Source organism: Neopelma chrysocephalum, unplaced genomic scaffold (genome assembly GCF_003984885.1).
Source record: "Neopelma chrysocephalum unplaced genomic scaffold, ASM398488v2 Primary Assembly neopelma1_59, whole genome shotgun sequence".
NCBI classification, from domain to species: Eukaryota; Metazoa; Chordata; class Aves; order Passeriformes; family Pipridae; genus Neopelma; species Neopelma chrysocephalum.
Window position 1 is genome coordinate 26,114,717 of NW_020897714.1, and position 25,250 is coordinate 26,139,966.

Consider the following 25,250-nt stretch of genomic DNA (forward strand, 5'->3'; position numbering starts at 1 on the left):
CGTTGAACTGAAGGCCTAAAGGGCAAATCAGGTGAATAATTTTGTGTAGCGAGCTGTGTTGTTAAGAACTGGCATTCTATAATGTTGCCAGATTTCTTCAACATATTTTACATAAATACATATGTTGGGTTTGTAGCTGTCTTTGTTCCAACTTCGAGTCAAAGTTAGCAGTATGTGAATCAGCATGTTAGCAGTCATAAGGTGAGAATGGGGTTACAGAGTGAAATACATATGGAACCACTCCAGAGGCAGACTGAGGAGTATGAAAGCACTCTCTTTCAGGTCTCATGAGAAATCTGGGCTCTCTGCACATAAGCCCAAGGAATGTTTCAATAGTGATAAAATTCCAGTAGTAAGAAAACTGAGGTAGTAGGACTTGATTTTTTCATTCGTAAAAGTCGGCTTTTTATTATGGCATTTAGTGCCATGGTCTAGTAACCATGGCGGTAGTGAGTTGGACTTGACCTCAGAGGTCACTTCCAACCCGGCTGATTCTATGATTCTATTTTGTGTTGGCTTTCTGTGTTTGAACTCATAATATTCAATTTAGGTGTTCTGAAGTCTTCCAAATTAGTTGACAAACAGTGTATTCGAGACTCCAGTTCTGTGCTTAAGCAGCCGATTAGTGGAAGAAGAATTCAGGGGAGGAAAGCTATAAAAATTTGTTTCTATAATGGAAGATCAGATTCCCTTTTTTTGTGTTATTTCGTAGAATCATATAATGGTTTGGGTTGGAAGGAACCTTAAAGATCATCTAGTTCCAAGCCCCCTGCCATGGGCAGGGACACCTTCCACTGGGTCAGGTTGTCCGACTTGGCCTTGGACACGCTTCCAGGGTTGGGGCATCCACATCCTCTCTGGACAACTTCTTCCATGTCTCACCACCCTCACAGTGAAGAATTTCTTCCTAATATCTAATCTAAACCTACTCTCTGTCAGTTTAAAACCATTGCCCCTTTTCCTGTCACTGCATACCCTTGTAAAAAGTACTTCTCCAGTCATCTTATAGCCCCCTTCAGGTACTGGAAGGTGCCCTAAGTTCTCCCCAGAGCCTTCTCTTCTCCAGGCAGAACAATCCTAAGTTCTCAGCCTGTCATCATAGGAGAGGAGCTCCAGTCTTCTGATCATTTTTGTGGCTCCTCTCTGGACTTGCTCCAATGGGTCTGTGTTCTTCTTATGTTGTGGGCACAGAGCTGGATACAGTACTCCAGGTGGGGTCTCAGGAGATTGGAGTAGAGGAGCACAGTTGCTTCTCTTGACCTGCTGGCCATAGTGCTTTTGATAAAGCCCAGAATACAGTTGGCTTTCTGGGCTGCAAAAACACACTGCTGGGACATGTCAAGCTTCTTACTCACCAACACCCCTTCTCCCCAGGGCAGCTCTCCATCCATTCTCTGGCCAGATTGTACTTGTGCTATTTGAATACAGATGAGATGATACTGCAGCCTTTCTGAAGTAAAGAAGCTTAAGATCCTTTAGGGGCCCTTTTTTAAGATTCTGGAACTTGCTTACGGCAGCATGAGAGATGTTGAGTGTTTTTCAATGCTGCAACTTATGTCCCAGGTCACATATTTTAAGGAATCTGTAACCAATACACAGAGTTTTTCAGAAGGTAAAAGCAAAATGGTCCCCTGGAAGGAAAGTAGAAACATTGCTCAAATATGCAGAGGTGGAGGTGTGACAGCTGAAGTTCAGTTAAATTATCAAGGGGTCTGGAAGGCAAAGGAAGATCTGTATCTACTGCTTTATGGAGCAGAGGACCTATTGATAAAGTATGTTAAAGCTTTTTTGCCTCAGTTTTTATTGGCAGGTGAAGGACTTTTTGGGTTTTGATGGTGGTAGATTTGTTTTGGTGATTTTGATTTTTTTTTCCCCTGAAGAAGATAAAGGGGAGATTTTACAGTTATCTTTCTGTACAAAGGGCAGGATATAGAGAAGTTTGCTTAGTTGTGCACAGTGAAAGTGTAAGAGACAACAGATCCGGTTGAAATGTGAGAAATTCTAATCAGGTGTAAGACAAAAAATACTTGAATGTGAGGATGATCAAACCCTGGGAAGGGCTTATGCCCAGAGAGCTTGTGTGATCCTCTGTCTTCAAAGGTGTATGGAACTCAGCTGGGCAATGACCTGAGCAGCCTGATCTGATTGGGCCCACTTTGAGCAAGTGTTGGACTACATAACCTCCAGAGTTCCCTTTCATCCTTAAATAGTCTGTGATTCTGAGTCACTAGACTGACAAGCTTGTAGCGTTAAACTGTCCTTGTATTTTTAGATTATTAGTCAGATTTCAGGAAGCGTGGTATTTGAGGTTTCCCTCATTACCACCAGTGTTTATGACCCATGGATTAGATATATAAAAACCATCATCTTGTTTTTACTGTTAGAATAAGGGCTAAAGTTTTTGTTTGGCTTACAGTATCTTTAAGCTCACAGTTATTTTGGAGACCATAGAATGATTGACCTTGTGTGTAGAAAATGGGTGTTTTTTTCAGTTGTTTTTGCTGTATTGTTTTGAAGGATTCTCAGTCAAGGTGTTTACATCGTCAGTGCTAGAGAGGTAGCTTTTGGGTTAGATGACATGGCAGGGCTGACATGTGGCAGCAGGAAACACTTGAAAAGTCTGTGAACATACAACTGAAACAAACACAGGTTAAGCAGTAAACTTTGGCTTAAATATTTAAAATACAAGCAATTAGTTTGATCTGAAAACTAAAAATTAGATTGGAGGGAAAGATTTCATTCAGTGGATACCTATATAATTTCTGTTATGTCAAAATATGTCTTGAGATTGTATCCAAAAGCATAAATTACAGTTTATTTCTGCCAGTTTCATTTTACAAAGTTAGAATTAGAATGGGACACCTTACCATGGTATTTTCAATCAGAGGGGGATCTCTATTCTGAATATCACAATGTAAAAGGTTTTACATTTCAGTTATACCTTCATCATTGCTATTGTGTGTATCAGAGCTTACCTAGCTTTTTTTTTCTAAAAGACATCTTGTGAAGATTAACATAAAAAGCAAATGCTACACTGAATTTCACCTGTTTGTTTCCAAGTGTTTCTTCTGGCATAAGATCCCAGGAGTATTCTTTTTTGGTGTTACACCATGCACTTTAAAGTGGAAAAATCTTGCTAATGTTGCATAAATGAACATGATACATGTGGTCCTTCTGATGTAAAGGCCCTGCACTGTGATGTGACGAAGAAACAATAAGGTACAACACCTAAATTTTACTTTTCTCCTTCATCTGGACATATTTGCTTATTGTTCCAACACCTGAGGAATATAAATGCTCAAATCCCAAGACACTTCTGCTTTCTGCAAGTTGAATTTTTAATGCCTTTTGCTATAGATCCATACAATGAGATTGGTTGGAAATATTTCTGATGAACTATCTCAGTCAATCTCTTTGAATTTTTAAAAACAAATAGTACAACCAGCATGATCAAAGGCCTGTGGAGAAGAGAGTAAAATATGAAGTATTTGGAAGTAGTATTCCAAATATGCAGCAAGATATTCAAAATATCCATAACACTTAAGTTTTTCTTTATAGAAAGAGAATTTTTCATTCTTCCTCTCTCCCACTCAGACAATAACAATAAAATTGTTGATTTATTTAAGATGTCAGTCGTCTAAAACCTTGTAAGAATGGCCATCCTGTGTATGCAAAGAGATGGAAGCAACACAACAGTCTGAATTATTTTTTTCCCAGAATAATGAAGACAGAAATTACACAGTAGTGTAGCTCCTGTAAGATTCTTTCCTGTGCTCTAGGGACATCTGACTGCATGGAATCTGATTTCCTTCATTAAACCTGAAATGAAAGGAATGCGTGAAATGGGGAGATGAAGTTATTTTTGCATGGCAGGATAAGTACAGATGGGGCTGTGGGGTTGATTCTAAATCTGAAAGAGCATTTTAATGCCACCAGTATTACAGACACTGCTCTACTAATACAGTTAACCTATGCAATAGGATTTAATGAGGCCACAATTTTCAATTTCTCTTCCTATGGTAGAACTGCAGTATAAATCCCAGCTACTAATTTTTGCTGTGTTCAGATGCCAAGTTGTGGAACAGATGAAGGAACAGATTCGTCTGGGAAGAAGCAAATGATCAAATTAATTCTCAGACTGGATTCATTGTTCAACCACTAGTTCTGGTGCAGAGGTGGGAAGGATCAAACTGTGGCTGGGAGTAGTGAAGCTATAGCTGCCACACAAGAGAAAAATCAGTGCTAGACTGATGGGTGAGCTGTGACATGAGTAGCATGGCAGTAATGTTCTGGAGCAGCACTCCTGACTGACAAACCAGAGTGCCCACATGAAGAGCTGGCTCAAGTTTGCCTTCCGTGGGTGTGCCACTGCAAAACAGGCCTCTGATTGAAGCACAGGGAGTGTTGAGTTTAGCTCATTTGGCTTTAAGTGTTGATGCTTTTGAAACTGGCAGGAACCGGGAAAAGAGGGAGTTAGCAGATAAAGCTAGGCCAAGGAAGGCATGGAAGAGTCTTGTGTAATAAAGGCTACAGAAAGCTGGGGGCTGTTCAAGGACAATGTCAGTTTGGTGTGGCTAAATAATCTGCCTGGAAAATAATGAGCTTTAGAACTTGTACTTTATGACTAAACTTGTTCGTTCAACATTTTCAATGAGCTGATGTCATAATGTGCATTAGGGACAAAGTCAGTGAATTCTGATTCATTCCTTTAAGTAGGGCTGCAAAAGAATAAGGAATTAAATTTGGCAGAACTTATTCAGGGCAGCTGTTAAGGTGCAGGTCCTTCCAGATTACTCTGGGACATCCAGCAGGTGTGACAGGAGGGCAGCTTGGCTTTCAGGGAACGTCTCTTTGAGCTCAGATAGAAAGAGGGGGAGCATAAGAAGTGGAATTGGGGGTGGATACCCAAGAAGAATGTAGGTGCACTCCCAGGGTTTGCAGGGGTGGAACTAAAAAAGTCAAAGCCTTGACTAGAGCTAAACTGGAAAAGGACATGCAATATAACCAGGGGTTTTGTGTAGGTATATTGGCAAGAAAAGGTAAAGCAAGGAAAATGTGTGAGATAGAGGGTAATGGAAGAATTAAGTTCAAGAGTAACTAATTTTGACAGTACTCACTTAAGAAATTAGTTAGAACAGATCTTTTTATGGATTAAATTGCTCCATTACAGAAAGTGGGTGAAAGTTGCATTTGGAGGATGCTATAATGAATCCTACTATTAGTTATTTAAAAAGCAGATAAAGTTCTTAAAAGTATTTGGAAGTGAGCTTCATGTTTTTATTTTCCTTTCCTTCGGTGAAAAGTTGATAGCCGGCTTTCAACTGACGATGATACTTAAAGTCCTTCTAATTGAATATTCTTCTGTTATCCATGTATGTGACTTTTTGAAATAGGGCATAAAAATCTCCTTTCATGCTCTCTTGTTTAGTAATTGGAGATTCACAGAGGCTTTTCTTTACCCTTAATCAGATTTTAATGGAAGGGATTAAAGCAGATACCTGTGATCTGCTGTTTCTGATGTTTCGTGTGTTGAACCGGTTTTTAATGTTATTGCATAGCTGGTGCCCGAGGTCTTTGATCTGCAGTGAAAAACATTACTGATGTGGTTTATGCCAGACTTTGCCTTAAATATCTGACTAAGTAAACTCAATGTATTCTGGAAGGTCGTTAAAGATGTGATCATGGCTTTCCTTTTGCATGGGGAAAACTTTCTGAGGCTTTGCACTAAAATCTGCACAATTGTTACTGAATTTGTAGCTCTGCTCTAGAAAGTGAAAATAAATAGCCTTTTTCAGGAGAAGTGTGACCTTTGACTGAAGGTATGTTTTATTTTGAGATTGATATGATTCCTTGATGCTGGCTTAATTATATCTACTTCAGATGACTCTTGTAACTATTAACCTTGTTGCTGCTCTGTTAGACTCTGGGAGTTGACAGAAGTCCCATAAAACTTCTCTGGAGAATCATTCTGTCATTTTTTGTCTAGTGTGTGTAAGATTTTGTTCCTGGAGGTGTAAAGGAAAAATTGTGCTCCTTTTTGGCAGTTCATGTGGATTCTGACCATATGCCTGGGCAAAGTCTGGTCTTTTTTTAAAGTAAACCTTTAGCAGCCATTTAATACGGTCTTCAGTCTACCAGTATATTGGTTACTTTGCCGTCTCAAAGTTCAGTATTGAGAGTATTGTGATAAGATTGCTGATACCCAATTTCATAACATTCAGTATGATGTGTTTTGCCAATAATTATTAAAAAACAGTAATTTCAGAAAACTTGCATAGAGATAACTCTTTTCTTTAAGTCTTTACTTCCTGTGCTGTTTCCTGCTGCAACATATTACAGGGCTTGTGAGACCACTTTGCCTCATTCTGTTGACATAATTAACCACACCTTCACCAGAGCTGCCCTATTTATGAGAGGGGCTTAAATCTTTATCTGATGCTTAGACTTTCTTTCAGCATATGAAGATGTGAATCAGCATTCGGAGCTTGGTGCTAAAACTCCAACATATAATTTCTTCACTAAGGTGAATCCTTAAATTCTCTAGTCTGTAGTCAATCATATATAGCTGTCACCATATAGAGAAGATCTGTTCCCTGTATAAAATGTCTGTTATGGCTGGCTGGTCTGTCAAAGCTGAGAACCCAACTGCCCACGTAAGTCAACATCTTCCCCTCACTTAGCTGAACAGAAAACTTCTCGTGGAATAGTGAGCAAATCCAACTTGAAGTTCTCATCCAGTGAAGGCAAAAATCATCGCCCACAGGACTGTACACTCGAAGCTTAAAGGAAAACAGCAGCTTATTCAGATAACCTTTGACAACCTTATCTAGGATGTTAGCTGTGTTTTACATCTCTGTCTAGCCAAGTAAAAGGGTTATTGGTGCAGCTGTGGTAACCAGTGTACTACCAGTTTGGATCACAAGGGTTCAAGCAGTTCTCTGACTTTGCCATTTCACAGCTGATTTTATGTGCAACTTTTATCTTGGAGACTTTACATAAGCACATAAATAGCAGCTGGTATAGATAAGTATTGAAACCTAAAATACAATTTAATTAAATATATAAAGTCAATATTTTCACATGTAAAGGCACTTTGTCTTTGCAAAAGTGGAACTATTCTGGTGAGTTTTATAACAGTTGGTCTTTAATCTGAATAATTTGTGTGTAGGTGTAATGTTTGGGGTTTTTTTTAATTGACCTATAGAATTACCATTGGAACCACTTAGTCTTCCAATGTGAAACACCCTCTGAAAAATAATTATCTTGTTTCCATGGATACTGATAGAGCTCTTGACCAAATATTTTGATCATGCACCCCATCAGTAAAAAAAAATAATTTAGCGTGCACCACCAGTATCTATATATTTTTAAATATGGAGTCATGGAATGGTTTGCGTTGGAAGCAACCTTAAAGATTGAGTTACAACCAGCCTGCCATGGGCAGGGACACCTTCCGCTTCTGGGTTGCTCAAAGCTCCATCCAACCTGGCCCTGGGCAGGGCGGTTGGAACTTAATGGTTTTTAAGGCAGCTGTAACGTGTACTATTGTTCTATGTAAGATGCAGTTATAAAACATACCCAAAAAAGAGATGAGATAAAGATTAAATAAATACTATTTTTACACTTTTTTAATACCGCAAAAAGATTTTCTTTTCACACCCTAGTGGATTGTCTTACATACCTCTCTGGGTTTTCATACCCCACTTTGAAGACCACTGCTTTTGCTATGGAGAGATGCCCTAGGCAATATAAATAGGAGATCTAAAGGACAGAGAGAAATTACCTATGAAGAGTGCTGCAAATTTTCTGATGTTCATGTGTTAAGACTGTGTTTGAAACAGGTGTTTTTACCGGGCTTTGATCCCTGCATATTAAATAGATTGGTTTATCTCCCCTTCCTACTTTTATATGCGTTGGACTGGCAGTAGGAAAGGCCAAATAAAGCTTTAGAACGTTTAGTTATCTGTTTTACAGTGGCTTCTCACACCCATAATAAAACAACTGGATATTTCATTTGGTTTTTTGCAGAATCTAGGAGTACTTGCTTTGAATGCTTCTGTGTTCTCAGTCCTAGTATTCAAATCCATGTAATCTGTGTTTGGGACATGCTTGTTTGCAGACTTTTTGTTAAGTACTCCCCTATAAGCAAGCTTTCATCATCTTTCAGAGATCTAGGTGTTTGGGTGCTGTTTTTTCCTTCTGAAAGCTCATTGTCCAGCAGGAATTTATTCCACAGCCAGCTTAGGCAAGAACAGAGGGATCTGTGTTTCATTCTTTAAAAAGAAAGAAAAAATCCTAAAGTGCAAGCCAGTGAGCCAAATAATATTTATAAGCTCAAGGAAGTGGGAGCTTTGCTGGACTGTCCTAATCTTAAGATGTGATGCTTCTAACTTTCCTTTTGAAGGTGAACTTTTGTGGCTTTACTGTGTGCAGTCCCAGGAGTTAGCTTGCTTGTCCTTCTTTATTTACCATGGCTTGGCATATGTCTGACTTCACAGGAGTTTTTAGAGCCTGTTTTGGTTTAGTGATTGTGTGGCTTTCATATGGTTGGCTCCTTAAACTTATGCACCCAGTCCTTAATGCATCTGCAAACATGATGGCTTATTTAAATGCCAGCTGTTTTAAAATTCATGGGAAGGGTCAAGGTGCAAATAAGAATATGGGTAGAGCTTAACTTTCTACATGAATCTATGATGCCTCCCTGTATGCGTTTCAGACTAATGTGGCTATTTGTGTGTTTTTAGTGTACTTTGATCTGGATTACTTTTTTTATTGAAACACAGTTGTTAACATATCCCCACTAGTGTTCTGTATTGAAATTCAGCAAAAGAGAAGTTATATCACAATGTTATCTGCAACAACTTTACTGGTAAAAAAAGAATTAGACATTGAAGTCTCATCAGAATATTATGTTACGAGCTATTGTACGGTGTTGATAGTCCACATAGCTTAAGTTGTAGTAGGCTTTGTTTAGAAGCACGGTTTGTTGCTGTTCTGAAAATCATAGATAAAGCTTCCTTTTTCCTGATGTACAACATGCTTCAGAAGCCAGAACTGAATATGTTTCAGGGTCAGTAACAGCAGTTGCAGAGATTTTTTTTCATTGTGCTACTTTGAAGCCAGAATTTCCAATAGTGTGAGAACCAGGGCCTGACCTCTGAGACCACAGAATGTGTGCAGTGTTTCTGTTACATAAACGCCCGTTAAACAACTGTTTTGTTGCTTTTACTTGCAGCAGGGCATATTATGAGAATATCCTGTTGAGAAGGAGAATTCTGAGGTTGTCTTATTTAACTAGTAGCGTAAAACTCTCATAATATAGAACATCAAAAGCAGAATAAGATTTCCTTCTGACAATTGTCTCTTCCGTTCTTAAAAGGAAAGTGGTGTTTGGAAGATTTATGTCAGTCCTTCTATATTGTGCACTTCCTGGAAATTTGGGGCAGGACTGAGGGAAGTGCAGGAGCTCTATAGAGAAGTTATGAATTGGCACTGCACTTGAAATTCTTTTGGTCCCTTTTCTGTGGAGATGCAGGGCTCAAGGTATGATGCTAAATTTAGCCATTTCCTAAAATACTAAGATTGCTTGCACCTACGTACAAGAAGCCACTTACCACATAGCTTGCTCGTAGTTGGTTTCCAGTAACTTCTTGTCATTACTGAAGGCCAGCAAATCAGTTTATCCTCAGTTGCACAACCCAAGGTGAAGAAACAAAGCTGATTAGGCACTCAGTAAATTAAATTTTGTTTACGCCTTAAGAGATGTCTCAATCCACTAGTTTGAGTGGCATTAGAATACAACTTCCTGTGTCCTGATTTGGTTTACTGTCTTCAGAGTTGTTTGTATCACGTAGAGTTGGCAAGTACCACTTATAAAACAGGGTGGACGGTTTCAAAATTGAGTTTTAAATCGTGGATGACCTGTACTCACTTGCTAGTAGTTGTGATGCTGACTTACTTCTATGCAGCTTTCTCAATATGCAAAACTTCAAATTCATTGAGACAGATAAAGTAACTTGACCAGGTAATTAAGATCTCTGTTGTGGGGAAGGAGAAATGAAATGAACCAGTGTGAGCATTGTTTACAAGCTCAAATGATTTTCATATTAATTTCTTTTTTGTTTTTTTCAATCATGAGTTTCCTAGTGCACTTGGGTACTCACTACACTTGAGATGCAGTATGGAAGGAGGGATCAAGGTGGTCTTACAATCTTAAATGCATGGGTGAGGAAAAAGAAATTGAGCCACTTAATTTTCATTTTTCTTGGGCAATGACTGAAATACTTCGATGGAACATTCTTCAGCATATTTGAAGGTGTTGGATTTCTTTCAAGCTCTTCATGGTGTGTTAGTTCTAAAATTTTGCTTATTAGACTATTTTTACATTGAAGGGTGAAGATGTCAACCGGACACTTGAAGGTGGGAGGAAGCCTCTTCACTATGCAGCAGACTGTGGACAGCTTGAGATTCTGGAATTTCTGCTATTGAAAGGAGCTGACATTAATGTATGTACATCAGTTTGCAAACAGGTGTTAGGATCTTCCCAAACACACTCATATAAGGGATTGGTATAAGTGCCTAAATGGTTTCTGAAAGACATAATCAAACTAAACAATTTGATGCATTTAAAAATATTTGAGAGGTTTATTAAATGTTTTAATTCTTTTGGGACACACTAGAAAAAGTTTATAGTGTAGCTATAAAAAGTTTAAATTTAATTTCACCAGAATTAGAAAAATAAATCCAGTAATCTCATCAATATAACATTTGCATGAAATGTGTATTACATTTGTTGAAATGGATTTCAGAAGACATCCTTGGCCAAGCCAGGGTCAACTGTTTAAATTAGTGTGCTTTTTTTCTGCTTTGGAGACCTTCTTTCTTGTACAAACGTAGTCATTTTGCTGTAACTTGACATGAATGGGTTTTTGTTGTGAAAAGACTTGACTAAGCTATATCGGCACTTCAAAATAGTGAATTTCTCCCTGAAGTTAAGTTCCTAAATACTTTAACGTACATTTCAAATGCTGTGCCTTAGAATGCCTTAGAATGCTTGTCTACAAGTTAACATATTAATCTTAACATTTTAGCTTTGGTTTATAACAGAAAGGTTTGATTTTTTTCTTTTTTCCCTTGATGTCTTGAGAGATTATCTTCACCTTGGGAGTTCTTCTTTGGAGAAGAGTTAAAAAAAACATTTCTGTTCTTCCATTTCTTATTCTTTCCAGGACTATAGTTTAGAGAGACAACAGCCAAAACAATGTTTCAGCCAAAACTGTTTTCTGAACTGAGACTGGCTGTGAAATCAGAGAATTAGGAGTAGTGTTTTTAAATTGGGCAAAATTTCTCAGATGAAACCTCACAATTTCCATCATTGGCCTAAAATAATAGACAAGCTCTGAGATGCCTAGAAGTCTTATGGAAGAAATATCTTGCTATTGCCTGCTTTTTAAATTATGACTTTTCTTAAAAAAGAAAGAAAAAATTCTAAGGGAATGCATTTCTGGATAATATTCTTAAGTTTTTACTTCTTTCTACTGTTGATGAAAGAAAATTAAAAAGTTAAGTGAAACCTTATAATGCTGTGTGAAATTGTCCTTCAAATAACTCTGTCTCAATTTACAGGCTCCAGACAAACATAATATCACACCACTCCTATCAGCAGTCTATGAGGGCCACGTTTCCTGTGTGAAATTGCTTCTGTCAAAGGTAAGATACAAATATTTAGAATAAGTTATCCATTAGCAAAGCATAATACTCTGATTCTTTTCAATAATATTGTGATGCTCTGGATTATATGTTCAGAGCATCAAACCAACGCTGTTTGTGTTCCTAAACCGAAGAGGGTACACTGATTATGGTGAGAGAGAGTTGAAGGAGAAAGTTCCAGGACTTTTGCGGTGTAGCAAAAGTAAGAGTGACCACTAAGAGTATTCTGAGCTCCAGCTAGAGAGTATAACAGCAAATCAGTCAAAAAAAGAAAATGCATTCCTTCAGCAGACAGGGAGGAGTGGGATTTAGCTTTGGCAGCTGTTTAAGTGTTTCATGTGATGGAATCTCTACTGTGAAGTTGCTCGGAGGTGTGGTTTCCCTCTGCTTTTGCCAGATGACTGAAAACCCATCTGTGTTGGCAGAGGGAGGGGAAGTAAAAGTAGGAAGCCAAGATTTCTCTGTCATGGAGCTTCTAAATTTTGTCCTTGGGAGAATAAGCTTAATCTGTCTCAGTTTTCATATTATTTCATAATATTGATTCGTATTACAAAGGTGATCAGTTTTACAAACCAGTAGTTAATTCAAGCAATGTTTTGTCCCCATTCATATGTGCTCCTTCTTCTTACACCCCACTTTGAAAAGAGAAAGTTAACTGTGCATTTTCATTACATAAACCCACTGAAATAATTTGGCCTAAGGATATCATGCTGTGTAATACTTTCATATGCCACTTCCAGGGTAAAGTTTTCTTTAACTGCCTTAATGCTGCATGAATTTCACTTTTCTTAACTTCCTTGATCTTGTCTGATGTTAGTTATGCCTTTCTGTGAAGAAATGCTATGACTGTTAATTTAAGATTCAAATGGTGCATCCAACTTATTTAAATTTATTGTGAGGACTGATTCTTCATTTAGGATCATAAAAAAAAAGTATCCTTTATCCCATGTTGATTTATTTCCATTTCTGTTTTGAAGGGTTCTCCATTCTAGAAAAGTTGTTCAAATAATAAATAAGATGCCTCAAAAGTTGAGTTCACACACAAATTGCTTGGCAGCTACAAAGGGTTGTCCATTCGTTGTAGTCTCTGTCAGTGAGGGCACTGAGGTCCATCCTGAACCAGCTGTTTTTTACACAGCATGTGAGAAAGTATAGATCTCTTTACCTGGTACAGTTTGAAGGGCATTGGTTAAGTTCAACAGTCATAAAGATGAGGCAATCTTACAAAGATGTGCAGAATGTTGAAAGAAAGTGAACTTGGACTAGTTGAGATTTTAAAAATGTTACTGCAATTGGATAGTTTGGCAAAGCTGATATTGTTTTCAGATAATAGAGTTAAAAGCTGTACCACAAGTGATTGCTTCCATTCACATGGGCTAGCTGATGAAATATTATAAACTGGAACTTTGCTCATCATCTAAGTCTGTTTGAGGCAGGGCTTATATGTCGAGGCTGTTCTGTCTCTTAATGCAGTTATCTTATGACCCTTGTGTAAACATTTGTTTAAACATGTCACAGTTTGTTTGTAACCTAGTCATATGTTCTTTGACAGCAGATACCTGGGAGATCAGGTAGTTCAACCCTTACTGAAACACCTAAAAATTATTGACTGCTTAATGTTCTCCTCTTTTGGAGTGGGGTGTATTTTATCATTGCTCCAAATGCAGGGCAAATATTGAATGTCTTATGTTAGTGTATGTAAATAGTGGAACTAAATTGTAAATGATGGAGCAATATTGTTAAGATTTTTTTGTTCTTCAAAGCTGTTCTTTGTTACTTTTGTAAACACTAAATTTCTACTTACTGCTAAGAAGCTGCATTGTTACACATACCTACTTCCAGCTGTCTTCAGTTACCCTGTTAGTTGATCTCTTGCATACATGGCCTGTGTCATACAGTATCTCTTAAGCCGTTGGACTAGAATTCAACTACCTCATTAACTTATTTTTAAAAAGGAAGCACAAATAATGAATATTTGTACTTTCACAAGTTTTGAGAACCGGTGAACAATGACGCTTATCTCCTTAGTCTGTTTCCATACCACAAATATCAAAAAGTTAGCAGCTTGATCAAGTTAAAATTATGTAAGAAATAAGAGACTGTTCTTCTAAGATTAGATTTAATATAAATAATTCCATGTTGGAAACAGTTGTTAATTTGGAAATTGAATTGTTTTAAGCTAACATTCTCCATTGCCTTCTGTAGTGTATGAATCATTGCAAATCTTTCATGTGAGACTCTTGAGCTATTGAAGGGAGGAGGAGTGTTTCAAGAAATGTTTCAAACATTGATCAGATGTAAAATTCAAAAAATATTCTTTAATGAAAGTACCAAATATGAAAAAGGATAGTCAAGGTGACATCTAGGATTTTTGTAAATATTCTGTTACTGTAGAAGATTCGCTCATCTGATGAAAGTAAGCTGTTTACTCTTTCATGTAGTGTGACCACAGAGCATTCTTTAAGCAATCATAGAATCATTAAGATTGGAAAAGAAAAAAACCTCTAAGATTATTGGGTTCAACCATTAACCCAGCACCACCACCATGTTCACCACTAAACAATGTACTCACTCAGGTGCCATATCCACATGTTTTTTGAGTACTTTAGGGATTGGTGATTCCACCTATTCCCTGGGCAACCCAATGCTTGACAGCTCTTTCCATGAAGAAACTTTTCCTGATCTCTAATCTAAACCTTCCCTAGTGCAGCTTAAAGCCTTTTCCTCTCATCCTGTCACTTGTTACGTGGGAGAAGATACTGATACCCACCTCACTACAACTGTCTTTCAGGTAGTTGTAGAGAGCAATAAGTCTCCTCTAAGCCTCCTTTCATTCACATTAAACACCCCCAGCTCCCTCAGCTGCTCCTCATCAGACTTGTGCTCCAGACCCTTCACCAGTGTGTCCCTTCTCTGGACACGCTCCAGCACCTCAATGTCTTTCTTGTGGTGAAGGACCCAAAACTGAACACAGGATTTGAGGTGCAGCCTCACCAGTGCCAAGGACAAGGGGATAATCACTGCCCTGGTCCTGCTGGCCACACTATTTCTGATAACAGGCCAGGATGCCACTGGCCTGCTCCTGAGATCCCATTTAGTTTCACTTGGTGTTACACTCTCTTAAATCTGTTGTAGATACTGGTAGTCATGCAGTTGCACTAAACACACTTCTGAGGCTCATATTAGAATGTTTGCACTTATAAGAGTATGACCTGAAAAGTACTGTGGGACCCACATTGTTTTTTAGCAGTTCAGTCTCTACAAAAGTTTTTAATGTACATGCCACATGAGTAACAGAATTTGCTGTAGATGATATTAATAGCTGAAGCCATTGCACCAACTGTAAAAACTGCTGTCCCTTAAAAAGCAGAAATTTTTTAAATGAATTTCAACTAACTTTCAATGAGGCTTTCCTAAGCTAAACCACAATTTGTTACTTTGCTCCTCAGAAAGGACTATTTTGAGGTTTTTAGCTAATGCTTATAACACATGGAACGAATGCTATGATGACACTGTCTAAAATACAATTGTAGCCTAGATAGAGTCTTGGGAATTCTTAGTATATCTTTCACCATAATGAACATGTGTGAAATATTATACTGTAGACATTCCACAGAGCGGAAGTTTGGGAGTGATACCTAAAACTGCTCTATCAGCATCTGAACTTCAGTTGAAAAATGTTCCTTTGCTCTCATTTACTGTTGTACATGAAAGTAATTTAACTTTTAGTTCAAAGGTAGGGCTACTTGTCTTACTACTGCATTACAGTAGGTAAACCTTTTTATTAATCTTTAAATATTTTTTTAAGAATTTTAAGCATATTAAAATGTTCTTTGTAATTTTAAAGAGTAGAGTTGTTTCAAGCATATTGTGACTTCAAAGTGAAACAGAAGTGTTATATTATATGTTCATTTTTTTTCAATTCAGCGTTTTCAGTACTATTCATGATGTTAAATTATTAATTTAATAATTATAATATTGGAAGATTTTTTACTTTTAGTGAGGAAAAGAATTTTTAGTAGCTTTTGACAAAGTTGGAACTGAATTGTTTTTATTTTACTCATGCTAAGTGCCAGCCTTCTACAAAGCAAAATAACAAATAAAGTAGTGAGTACAAAGAACTAGACTGAAGTAATATCAGTCACTGTATTTTGATTTGCTTTTAGCTTTTTCAGGGACATTGGATTTAAGGGATACCTATTTGAAAAGGAGATAGATAGATAGATAGATAGATAAAAATTCAAGTTGCTCAATGTTTTGCTTTAAGAATCTGATGTTTGATTTGTAATGTAAGAAGTTATGGATTTTTTAGTGTAGAAGAAACCAATATGTTAAAATAGACAACGGCTTTGGAAGCTTCTAACGGAAGCTTGTAATTTTTTCAACTTCCAAAATAGTTGTGCTTTTTGTAAGATATCTAATGCAATTTGATCTCTGCTTGCTACTAAAAATATGTTGAGTTGAGCAATTTAGCACCTTTTTTCTCCTCTGACAGTGGCAGAAAGAATGCCATTTGGGAAGAGTTGTGAGTGTGACCACCTCTGCTCGCTCATTCCCCTCATTCCTAGTTGGTGTATTGGGGATTTTAGAGGTGCACACATCTATCACTTATTAAGAAGTGTTTCTAGATTTGTTGTCCATGAATTTATCTATATGGTTTTTGAACAAGAAGACATCAGCCTCCATCGTGTCATCTGGCAACTTCTTCTAGAAGTTTGCTCCTTGCTCTGTAAACCACTCTTCTCCCAGCTTCATGAAGTGCCCTTAGTGCTGATTTCACGTGGTTTGGTGACAGCTCTGCATTGCCTTTATCAGCTGCTGTAGTGGTTTTGTGTTTGTTGGTTTGGGGTTTTTTCTGGAACTACAATTGCAGCCCAGTAGCTCTTGTGCTGCCTTCAGAGCGTGTTTAGCATTTGTGCTTTGCCTGGTGGCTTAAGAGGGCAAACACTGTTTCCTATTACCCTGCCAAAGAAAGAGGGTTTATATTTATTTGTATATGTGTATTTTAAGAATAGAACATAACGCAAATATAAAACATTAATAACTTTTTACTTTGGGGAAGTAGAGAATACTGTGGAATCATTGTACTTTTATGAGATTTTTATTAAACTTGCTTCCAGGCAGTGTTGTACTTCTGAAAATTAAATTCCTCTTGACCTGAACTTTATTATTTGCTTCTCTTTGTATTGAATTTAGGAATCTTTCTGTCTAGCTAATGGACCATTCTCTTAATTTATTAACACTGAGTGTAATAAATGATGTCCTCCTTAGGTAGTCATGACCCTCTTATCCTACATTTAGTAAAGCTTTTTAGAAACTCAGGTCTTGCATGTCTGTAACTTTCCTGAAGTACAAAGGTGCACAAGGGAGGAAAGCAGTCCTGTATTGAAATTAAAGCTCTCTTTAAAGTTACTTCAGTTAACAGTTTTATCTTTTGTTCCCTAAATGCTGATACATTACTGGAGAGTTTTATAAATTAAAGTTCTTTAAACTCTGGCAGGTCAGTTACTGCATAGTTCCACTTTTCTTCAAGTGGAAGTTCCTTCAGGTTTTCTGAGCTTAACATCAAAGCACAGCTTTGAAGCCCTCTTGATTTCCACATGGATTCTAATCTGACTGCGATCTAAAGCAGCAGGATTAATCAACACCTGCCAAAGAAGGCAATACTACCCTCATGGTTGGCTTTCTTCTCCCCGGACAACTAAGATAAGTGTTGAATACCTGTTAAATCTCTCAGGGTTTTTTTCAGGGAAAATAAATGTTTCATAAGCAATAGCTTTCAGTGGTTTCAGCCTAAGTGTGTGTGTGTGCAATGACTAACGTCACTATTTGGGAATAGGCCAATTCAGCTCCTGTTCATACTCCACAGGACAGTGATGTTGCTGCATGTTGGGAACTGTTTGGGTCAAGGATGTTACATAGTGGTAGGAGAGAGATAAATGTTCAATTGCTCCTGTCACTGCAGTGAATCCATTGCATATATACAAAATCTATGTCTGTATTCCACTACCTGAAAGGTACTAGAGAAAATAAGCTGCATGGAAGATGTTGCTACATTTATGAATATCCCTCTTCTGATTTTTTTTTTTTTTTTACTGGAGTTCTTGAGACATTTTTGTTTTTCCCAAGCTTTTTCCCTGATAGCAGTTACCCCACAGGTAACTGCCACCAAATAAAGCAGTCTGCTCAAGCTCGTATCTTGCACTGAGTGTCTCTAGAGGATCCAAGGAAGATGAACAGCTCCAATGGGATCAGTTTGGCCAGCAGACCACAAGATGGGCAATACTGCCTTAAAAGCAACTGCAAAACCACCTTTTTAGAATGACAGGTTCAATACTTTCAAGTAAAAACAATAGAAGTTTCAGAGAGGGAAATATCCTATACTGTGAAAAGTAGTATTGGCAGCAAATCATAATAGTATCAGATCCAGCTTATTAGACTGTTAGGAACAGTTACAGTGGAAAGTTTAGTGAAGTGAAAGTTGTCTTGGGAACAGACATGATATTATGTATGGAGGTTTAGTAGGGTTTTGTATGCATAACCAGTAAAGAAGCTCTGGAAATTCTAGGTCCATTATGTTCTTAACTATAGAGTGTCCTTAAAAGTTAACTAACAATCTGTGCTCTTTCTTCCTTGCAATCTAATTGAGAAGGAGAATTTATTCTATATGGAGAATTTATGCATAAACTGTGCTGTACACACTTTTGACAAAGTTTGTTTGTACCCACAATGTTTTTCCTGTCATTGAGCAAATACACACATTTTAAAGCAAGATTTGGATATTGTCTTGAGAAGAGTTGTTCTGAAATCAGTCCTATAGTCTCTAGTAACTTTTGTCCCTTTATTTAATTACCCTGTTTACAGTTTAGTCTGTGTTTTCCCTTCTGTGAATATGACTGCACAGTGCTGGAAGCAGACATGACTAGTTAATCACTCTGTTTCTCTTCTTTTGTTCTCCTCCCATAATTCTGGCACTGTGCTTGTGCTTACTATTGTGGAATTTATCTACCTGGTGCATACTCCCAATGCCTCCCTGCTCTGTTTTGTTGCCTTTTAGGTGTGTACATAAGTCATTCAGAACAAACTTGAGCAGTTTAGGACTTGGAATGATTTTGTGGTGCTGTTTTTCCGAGGTAGCAATAGGGACGTATTTCAAAATGGAAGAGAAGCATAATCTTAGATGAGTGTAGCCTTTTATCATATAGAAAGAATATAGTATGATTTGTTACTAAGTAAGCTCTTCCAGATGTTATCTGTCTAATTTAGCATGTGAGAGCTTGTTGCACCATAGATTTCATAGAAGTGTGTAACACTGATTTTCTGCATTTGTAAGAGTAGTTGCTGGAACCAAAATTCTTCTGTTTCTGCCCAAGATTAACTGATAATATTTTGGACTTGCAACTTGCTGTGTAACAGAAGTTGTGTGACTTTTTTCCTGATTCTAAATGATAAAGTTGGAAACTTAGACTAGCTGTTGATGAATACTTTTGTACATAAATCTTGTCTGTTTGGTCTCTGAATTAAAACAATGCACTGCTCTAAAAAGCTGTATCTAATCAATATAATTATGCAAGGTAGGTAACTGTTTTGACACACTTCATACTGATACAGCCTGGCTTTCTGAATTGACAGCCCTTCTCAATGTCTTTACAGGGTGCTGATAAGACTGTGAAAGGCCCAGATGGACTAACTGCCTTTGAAGCCACTGACAACCAGGCAATCAAGACTCTGCTTCAGTGACGGATGGACTGATATCTTAAATGTCTCTCCTGTGGCCTCACACTGCTGCCTGTCTGTCACTCTTTGCATCTTCCAGCTTCTTCAGCTAAATACTTTGGGGGGAGGGAAATTCTTTATGAATCAGACTAGTTAGGGGCTTGTATCAAAGATAATCTGGTTGGAAAGGGTTGAAAACTATTATGAACAGTGTCCCTCCAGGACTTCTTTTCAGTGTACAATCCCTTCCCATTTCTAGTGAAAATGGAAGAAGGAAGACAGACCATGCTCTTATAAGCCTCCTAGGTTAGAACTAAGATTTTTTAGATGGATGGAAGTACTTCTTTTAGATGGAAGTACTGTGCTATGTACCTGAAACTAATTGTGAAGGAGACAATAGTCCCATGCTCTTAAGTGTCTGCCATAATCTGAAGTCTAGTAATGTAGGTGGCTGGATTGCTTTTCTCCCTTCTCTCTCAGTGGGTAGCTTTATTCTTCTGCCTAAAGCTTACGTTGCAGTTTTGAGGACTTTTGATACTAGTTATTTGAGCTGTTCTTTATATTGACTAATTGGATGTCACACTAATGTTTTTCTGACTCTTGAGTAAACCAGAAAAGACCAGTTGAGGCATGGTGGTGTTACACTCCATAATATCTGCCAAGGTACTTTTGGATGCTTGAATTTGAAGTTTTTCTATCCAATATTTGTTCTAGTCCAGGACAGACATTTTAAGTAACTGCTTTTGAGACACTTCAAAATTTCACTGTAATTATTTCCAAAAGGATTGCAAGATAGAATTTCTCTACTCACATGTCAACATAAAATTTCCGGACACATGTGAAAGCTTATAGGCTGTTTGGTACGCAAGGATAATCAAGTCAAATGTGGAAAATGAACAGTAATTATTTAGACATTCATATCAGATGAATATTGTTGCTGAAATTTTCTAGAAAACACGTAAGCTTTCCAAGTTCAGATGTGGAAACAGGAAGATGTATAAGTAGAAGTCTTAACTTGCTCTAACTACTGTAGAAGAAAAACTTTTAATTGTGCATATCTTCAAATCAGTGTTTCAATGTTGAATTAATGAACCTCTTAAATTTCATTAAGGCATGAGGCTTGTTCTGAAAGATCCCAGTGCAAACAGACCACATTAACCATTGACTTTTAGATAAGATTTACTATGCCAGTAAGTGTGACAGTACTATGACAGGCTTGATAATTGCTGGGAAGATATTTAATGACGTTGTAGGGATTGTCATCACATCTTAAGGTCCTCAGCAATGTCTGAGCTTCTGGCTTTCATCCTGAAAATTTTCACTAGACTGCAGTTTCACCCAAAACTGAGTAACAGATTCTATAACAAAAAATTGTATACCACAAACTATACATCTTCCTATTTTTTGGAATACAGATTTCAAACTTTGTGGTAACAAACACAATACAGAAAACAAATGTATATAATGTCTCATGCTGAATTCTTAAACAAATGTAGCCGATATTATTTTGGTATTACTGTTGAAATTGAGAGGGTATGTAGAAGTAGACTGGTGACTACCACTTATATTTAATGGAGACTTAGTTTTACTTGAATCATGTTGCATATTATGATTGAATGTGTCAGCTATGAAAAGCATTGCATTTAGACTGTAAAATGAGAGCAGAAACTGATTTACATCTACACATACCATAAGAAAAGCAATGGAGAAAACAATCAACTCTGGCCATAAACTGTACAGTGCAATTACTCTTTATTTCTTGGAGATGGGTGGCAAGGAAGAGCAGAAGGGTTGGAAATCAGTGATAAATCAATTGGTGAGCTGCTGATAAAAGAACGAGAATATTTGGTGAACAATGCTTTTAATAACTATTTATAAGAGAACTCTTTAATCTTATCTCTGATCAGTGCTGGATTGTCACGTCATTGTAATAGTGTGAACACAGACTATAGGTTTAACTCTTTATTCAGCTATGAAAGTAACAATCTTTGGCATCAATTTGCCTCCATATTACGCTATTAAATACTTAGCTATTAAAATATTAGTCTAGAAAACTGCAATCTGTTTTTATGTGGAGAACTTGATTATTCAAGTTTTTTATGTTGATTAGTGTCAAGTTGTCTGGCCATAGTGGTTTTGGTTTTTCGTTGGGTTATTTTTCCTCTGTATTCTTTCCTGCCCTTCCCTTCAACTCTCATTTAAGTGAGCAAAGAAACATCATCTTTGTACTAACTCTTCTGGTGATTCACTGAGGCAATTTTGCCTCCTTTTTTCTACAATTATGGGAACACCTTATTTTTTCTTACTTCACCCTAGGGGGGAAAAAAAGCAAACAGACTTCAGTGAGACAAGTGTTAATTTGGCTGTAATATATACCCAAGCTGCCTTTCAAGATAGTGAAAAAAAGATGGCATTTAATGCTTGGCTTATAAAGAAGAAATACTTTTTTGCTTTTTGCACTACATAACAGGTGATTAATCATTTTGCCCAGGATTTAAAAAAAATAAATAAAAGCTTATGCTTTTGTAATTGTCTGGAGACTGGGCATGTTTGTTTGTTCCTTTCTTGTCAGCTATTTTGTGGAAAAAATAATGGGTGGCTTCCTCTATCTTTGAGTATGTCCTAACTAGATGAAAATACCAAACTGTAAATTATTTTTCATTCTATAAACAGAACTTAAATAACTTTATCAGACTGGAATTGCATATGCTTGGAAATCCACTCTGTTCTTAAATCTTTTCCTTTGAAATTTGTGCTGAATAAGTTATAACCTTAAGTATATTTTGGATTTTGTACCCTCTGCTCCTTTTTCGTAATGGGGAGCAAATGAGAAAAGGAGTACAATAGTTCAATGGAACTGAACATAACTGATTATTTGTAGAAGAGGCTGGTAAGAATTGAGTGTCCTAGGTCAAGCAATTGCAGTGTTGCATGCAAAATTTCAAAATGAACTTGTCTTAACTATATTTTGTAAATGGATAAACAATCATCTTTCTACGCAGTGACAGAAGAAAAATTAGTGCTCTGTGCATTTTGATATTTGACTTTCTCTTTTCACCATTGTTAACTGTTTTGACACAGTTGGGTTCATCATTATCATGGTTCATAGACATCAGAATGCTAAATGATACTGTATTTTTAAGTTTGTGTTGCAAGAATGAATGGAATAAACTTGAATTGTGCGATATGAGACTGTAGAGTTTTATTTCCCTTCCTACTCCTGTGTTTTATTGGCCTTGGGCTACAACTGTTTATTTACCTGGAAGGCATCCAAGTTCCGGCTCACATCTACAGTGATTCAACAGGTCGGGTGCTTATAAGACTAAAATGTGGAATGGCAGCTGCTTTGAAAACTAAATATGTAATGTTGTTTGTGGTTGTTTATTTTGTGGGTTTTTTGTTTTTTTTTTTAAATTACATCCATTTAAAAGAGGTTTTGATTATTTACTGTGGTCTTGTCTGCATTTCCCGCTTAAGTGGTAATGCATAATGTTGAGGATCTTCTATTCATGTTAAATTCTAAGAGATAGTCTGTAGATATTGGAATGTTTCTCCCATTACCTGTGAAGACTAAAGCAATTTGTTGTCTCCTTCATCAAAGAAAGTGAAACAGTTATTTGCTGTAAACACAGCTGAAGTATAAATAAAATGGTATAGAAATGTTTATCCATTATTCTTGTGGCATCTTTACGGTGACTTTGTCAGAACTTCCTTTTATAACTTTGTTTCTCAGTAGATTTAGATCCAATTGCTTGAAGTGTTTGATATGATTTATTTTAAAAATATACACTTATAAAGAAGTAGTACAGGAAGACGTGTCAAAGTAAAAAAACCTATAAATATAAAAAAAAATTTCAAAATTTTTTCTGGTTTTCTGTGCTAAACTTTGAAAACAAGAACCTCTAATGCTGTATGTGTTGGAGAAAACAAATATGTGTTCACTATAAATACCAATGCAGTTGAAATAGTGTAACAGTGGCAACTGATGTGTGTGCTTCTGTTCCTCTGTTCATATTACTGTTTATTTGTTTTGTGGGGTTTGTTTCTGGGAGTTTTGTTTGTTTGGGTTTTTGCTTTGTTTTGGACTTGTTTGTTTGTTTTAAAGGACAATTTTTCTGTAGGAGGAAATATAAGGTTCAGAATGCAGGTTTCTGTCACTCACAGTTCTCAGTGACTGGTGATCAAATTCATCTATGCCTATAAAGACTTTCTAATATTTGTCTATGGCTGATCTTTTGAAAGAAATTGGTTTCTCTGCTCCCTTCCAAAAGGATGCTGGCTCAAGAAAAGAATTTTTTCAATTGCATCACTTGATTGTTTCTCTGTTTGAAGAAAACTGTATTCTCAGAGCTCTACTCAAAATATTTTTGTTTTACTCATAATCTGACATATAGGAAGAGCTTTCAACTAACTTATGCCATAAACTTACCAGATAAGTTGTTTGGGAAGTAGTTGCTTTCGTGTGGTGCCTTCAGTCTTCAAATGCCTGTAGTTTTTGCCTGTTGGGGAAGTGAATAAGCATTTTTTTTCCTTGGAGCAGCACTCCTCTCTCCCCACCTCAGCAGTCAAAACAGCATTTCTAATAATTTTAAACTAGAAAATGTTGCCTTTACATACCATTGTTTGCTATTTTGATCTAATGTTAATTTGGAGAGCCTTCTTTCTAATAGAAATATAGGAAGCTCTTGAGTCTTTGCTCTTCAAATGGCATTCAGAAAGCACTTGAATGCACATCTCCACTCTCCTATGTCCCAAATGTCTCTGGTTTTGGTAAGCTGCAGGATGCTACAGAATACAGGATTCTTTTGTACTTTTCAGTCGCTTCTTATTTACTACATGATTTTGCAACATTTCAAAATTGAGAATAGAGGCTTTCATGCACCGATGTTCATCTCGTGGCCATTGAAGTTAAGAGGCAGGACAGTGTGCCAAAACCACAACAGAGTGCATGTCTCAATCCATCTATCAAACTTGCAATTCATTAAAGGAAAATTTCTTTCAGTTGTCTCAAGCTGAGCATAAATTTGAAGGATCCAAAACTCAGTCTCAAAAGTAGTTTCTTGACCTACAGTAAACTCAAGTTTGGTGCATATGTTAAATAATTTACCTTTGAAATATTTCTTTTTATTTGTTTCTTATTATTTTCCCCTAAATGAAAGTAATTCCTCATTACATGTGGAAGAACATTGTTCAACTAAAGCTTTTGTTTCAAAGTAAAATAAACAAGATTATTTTGGATCAATGTTTTAACTATTTTGCCTCAAAAGTATGTGAAGGTGGGAAGTCTTGAAAACTATCTAACTTCATGGAAGTGAAGTTGTACTTCCTCTTTATTTTTTGAATACACTGTTAATTAAGAATTGTAGCCTTGTATCTAAAGAGTTGACAGCACATTGTGACAAAGAAGTCCAACCACCTTGTTTTGTCTCTTATTATTTACTTCAGTGGAAAACCAACAGATCTGTTCCAGATTGACACAAAACATCTTTTTCTTTGTTTTTTGCCAGCTTCTCTCTGCCACCAAACCAGATCAGTATTTGAATGTCCCTATGGAATGATTCAATTTGGCTTGAATCACTCACATCTGTGGGTGATGATATCCCTGGGAGAGCTGCATGATGCCTTAGACCACTGTAGCATCTTTTATTTGAGCTTTGTGCTACAGTCCACAGTAGAACAAGGCAGATGTAGTGATTTAATTAGGACTAATCTAAAGACAGATGATGAATGGGGTTGTTATTACAATGTAATGCAGAAGACTGTTGTTAAAGCTTGTTAAACAGTAATTTGTCATCATTCTGGAGAGCTATGGCCTTTATAACACA

General features: G+C 36.9%; 1 protein-coding gene across 1 annotated transcript; it reads left to right on the forward strand.

Moving 5' to 3' along the window:
• The first annotated feature begins 440 nt into the window (after positions 1-440).
• On the forward strand, positions 441-22,617 carry MTPN (myotrophin). Its single transcript, XM_027679609.1, has 4 exons — positions 441-446; positions 10,374-10,505; positions 11,626-11,709; positions 19,363-22,617. Exons 1-4 carry the CDS (start codon positions 441-443, stop codon positions 19,447-19,449), a joined length of 309 nt encoding a protein of 102 aa, XP_027535410.1. The 3' UTR covers positions 19,450-22,617.
• Positions 22,618-25,250: the final 2,633 nt, after the last annotated feature.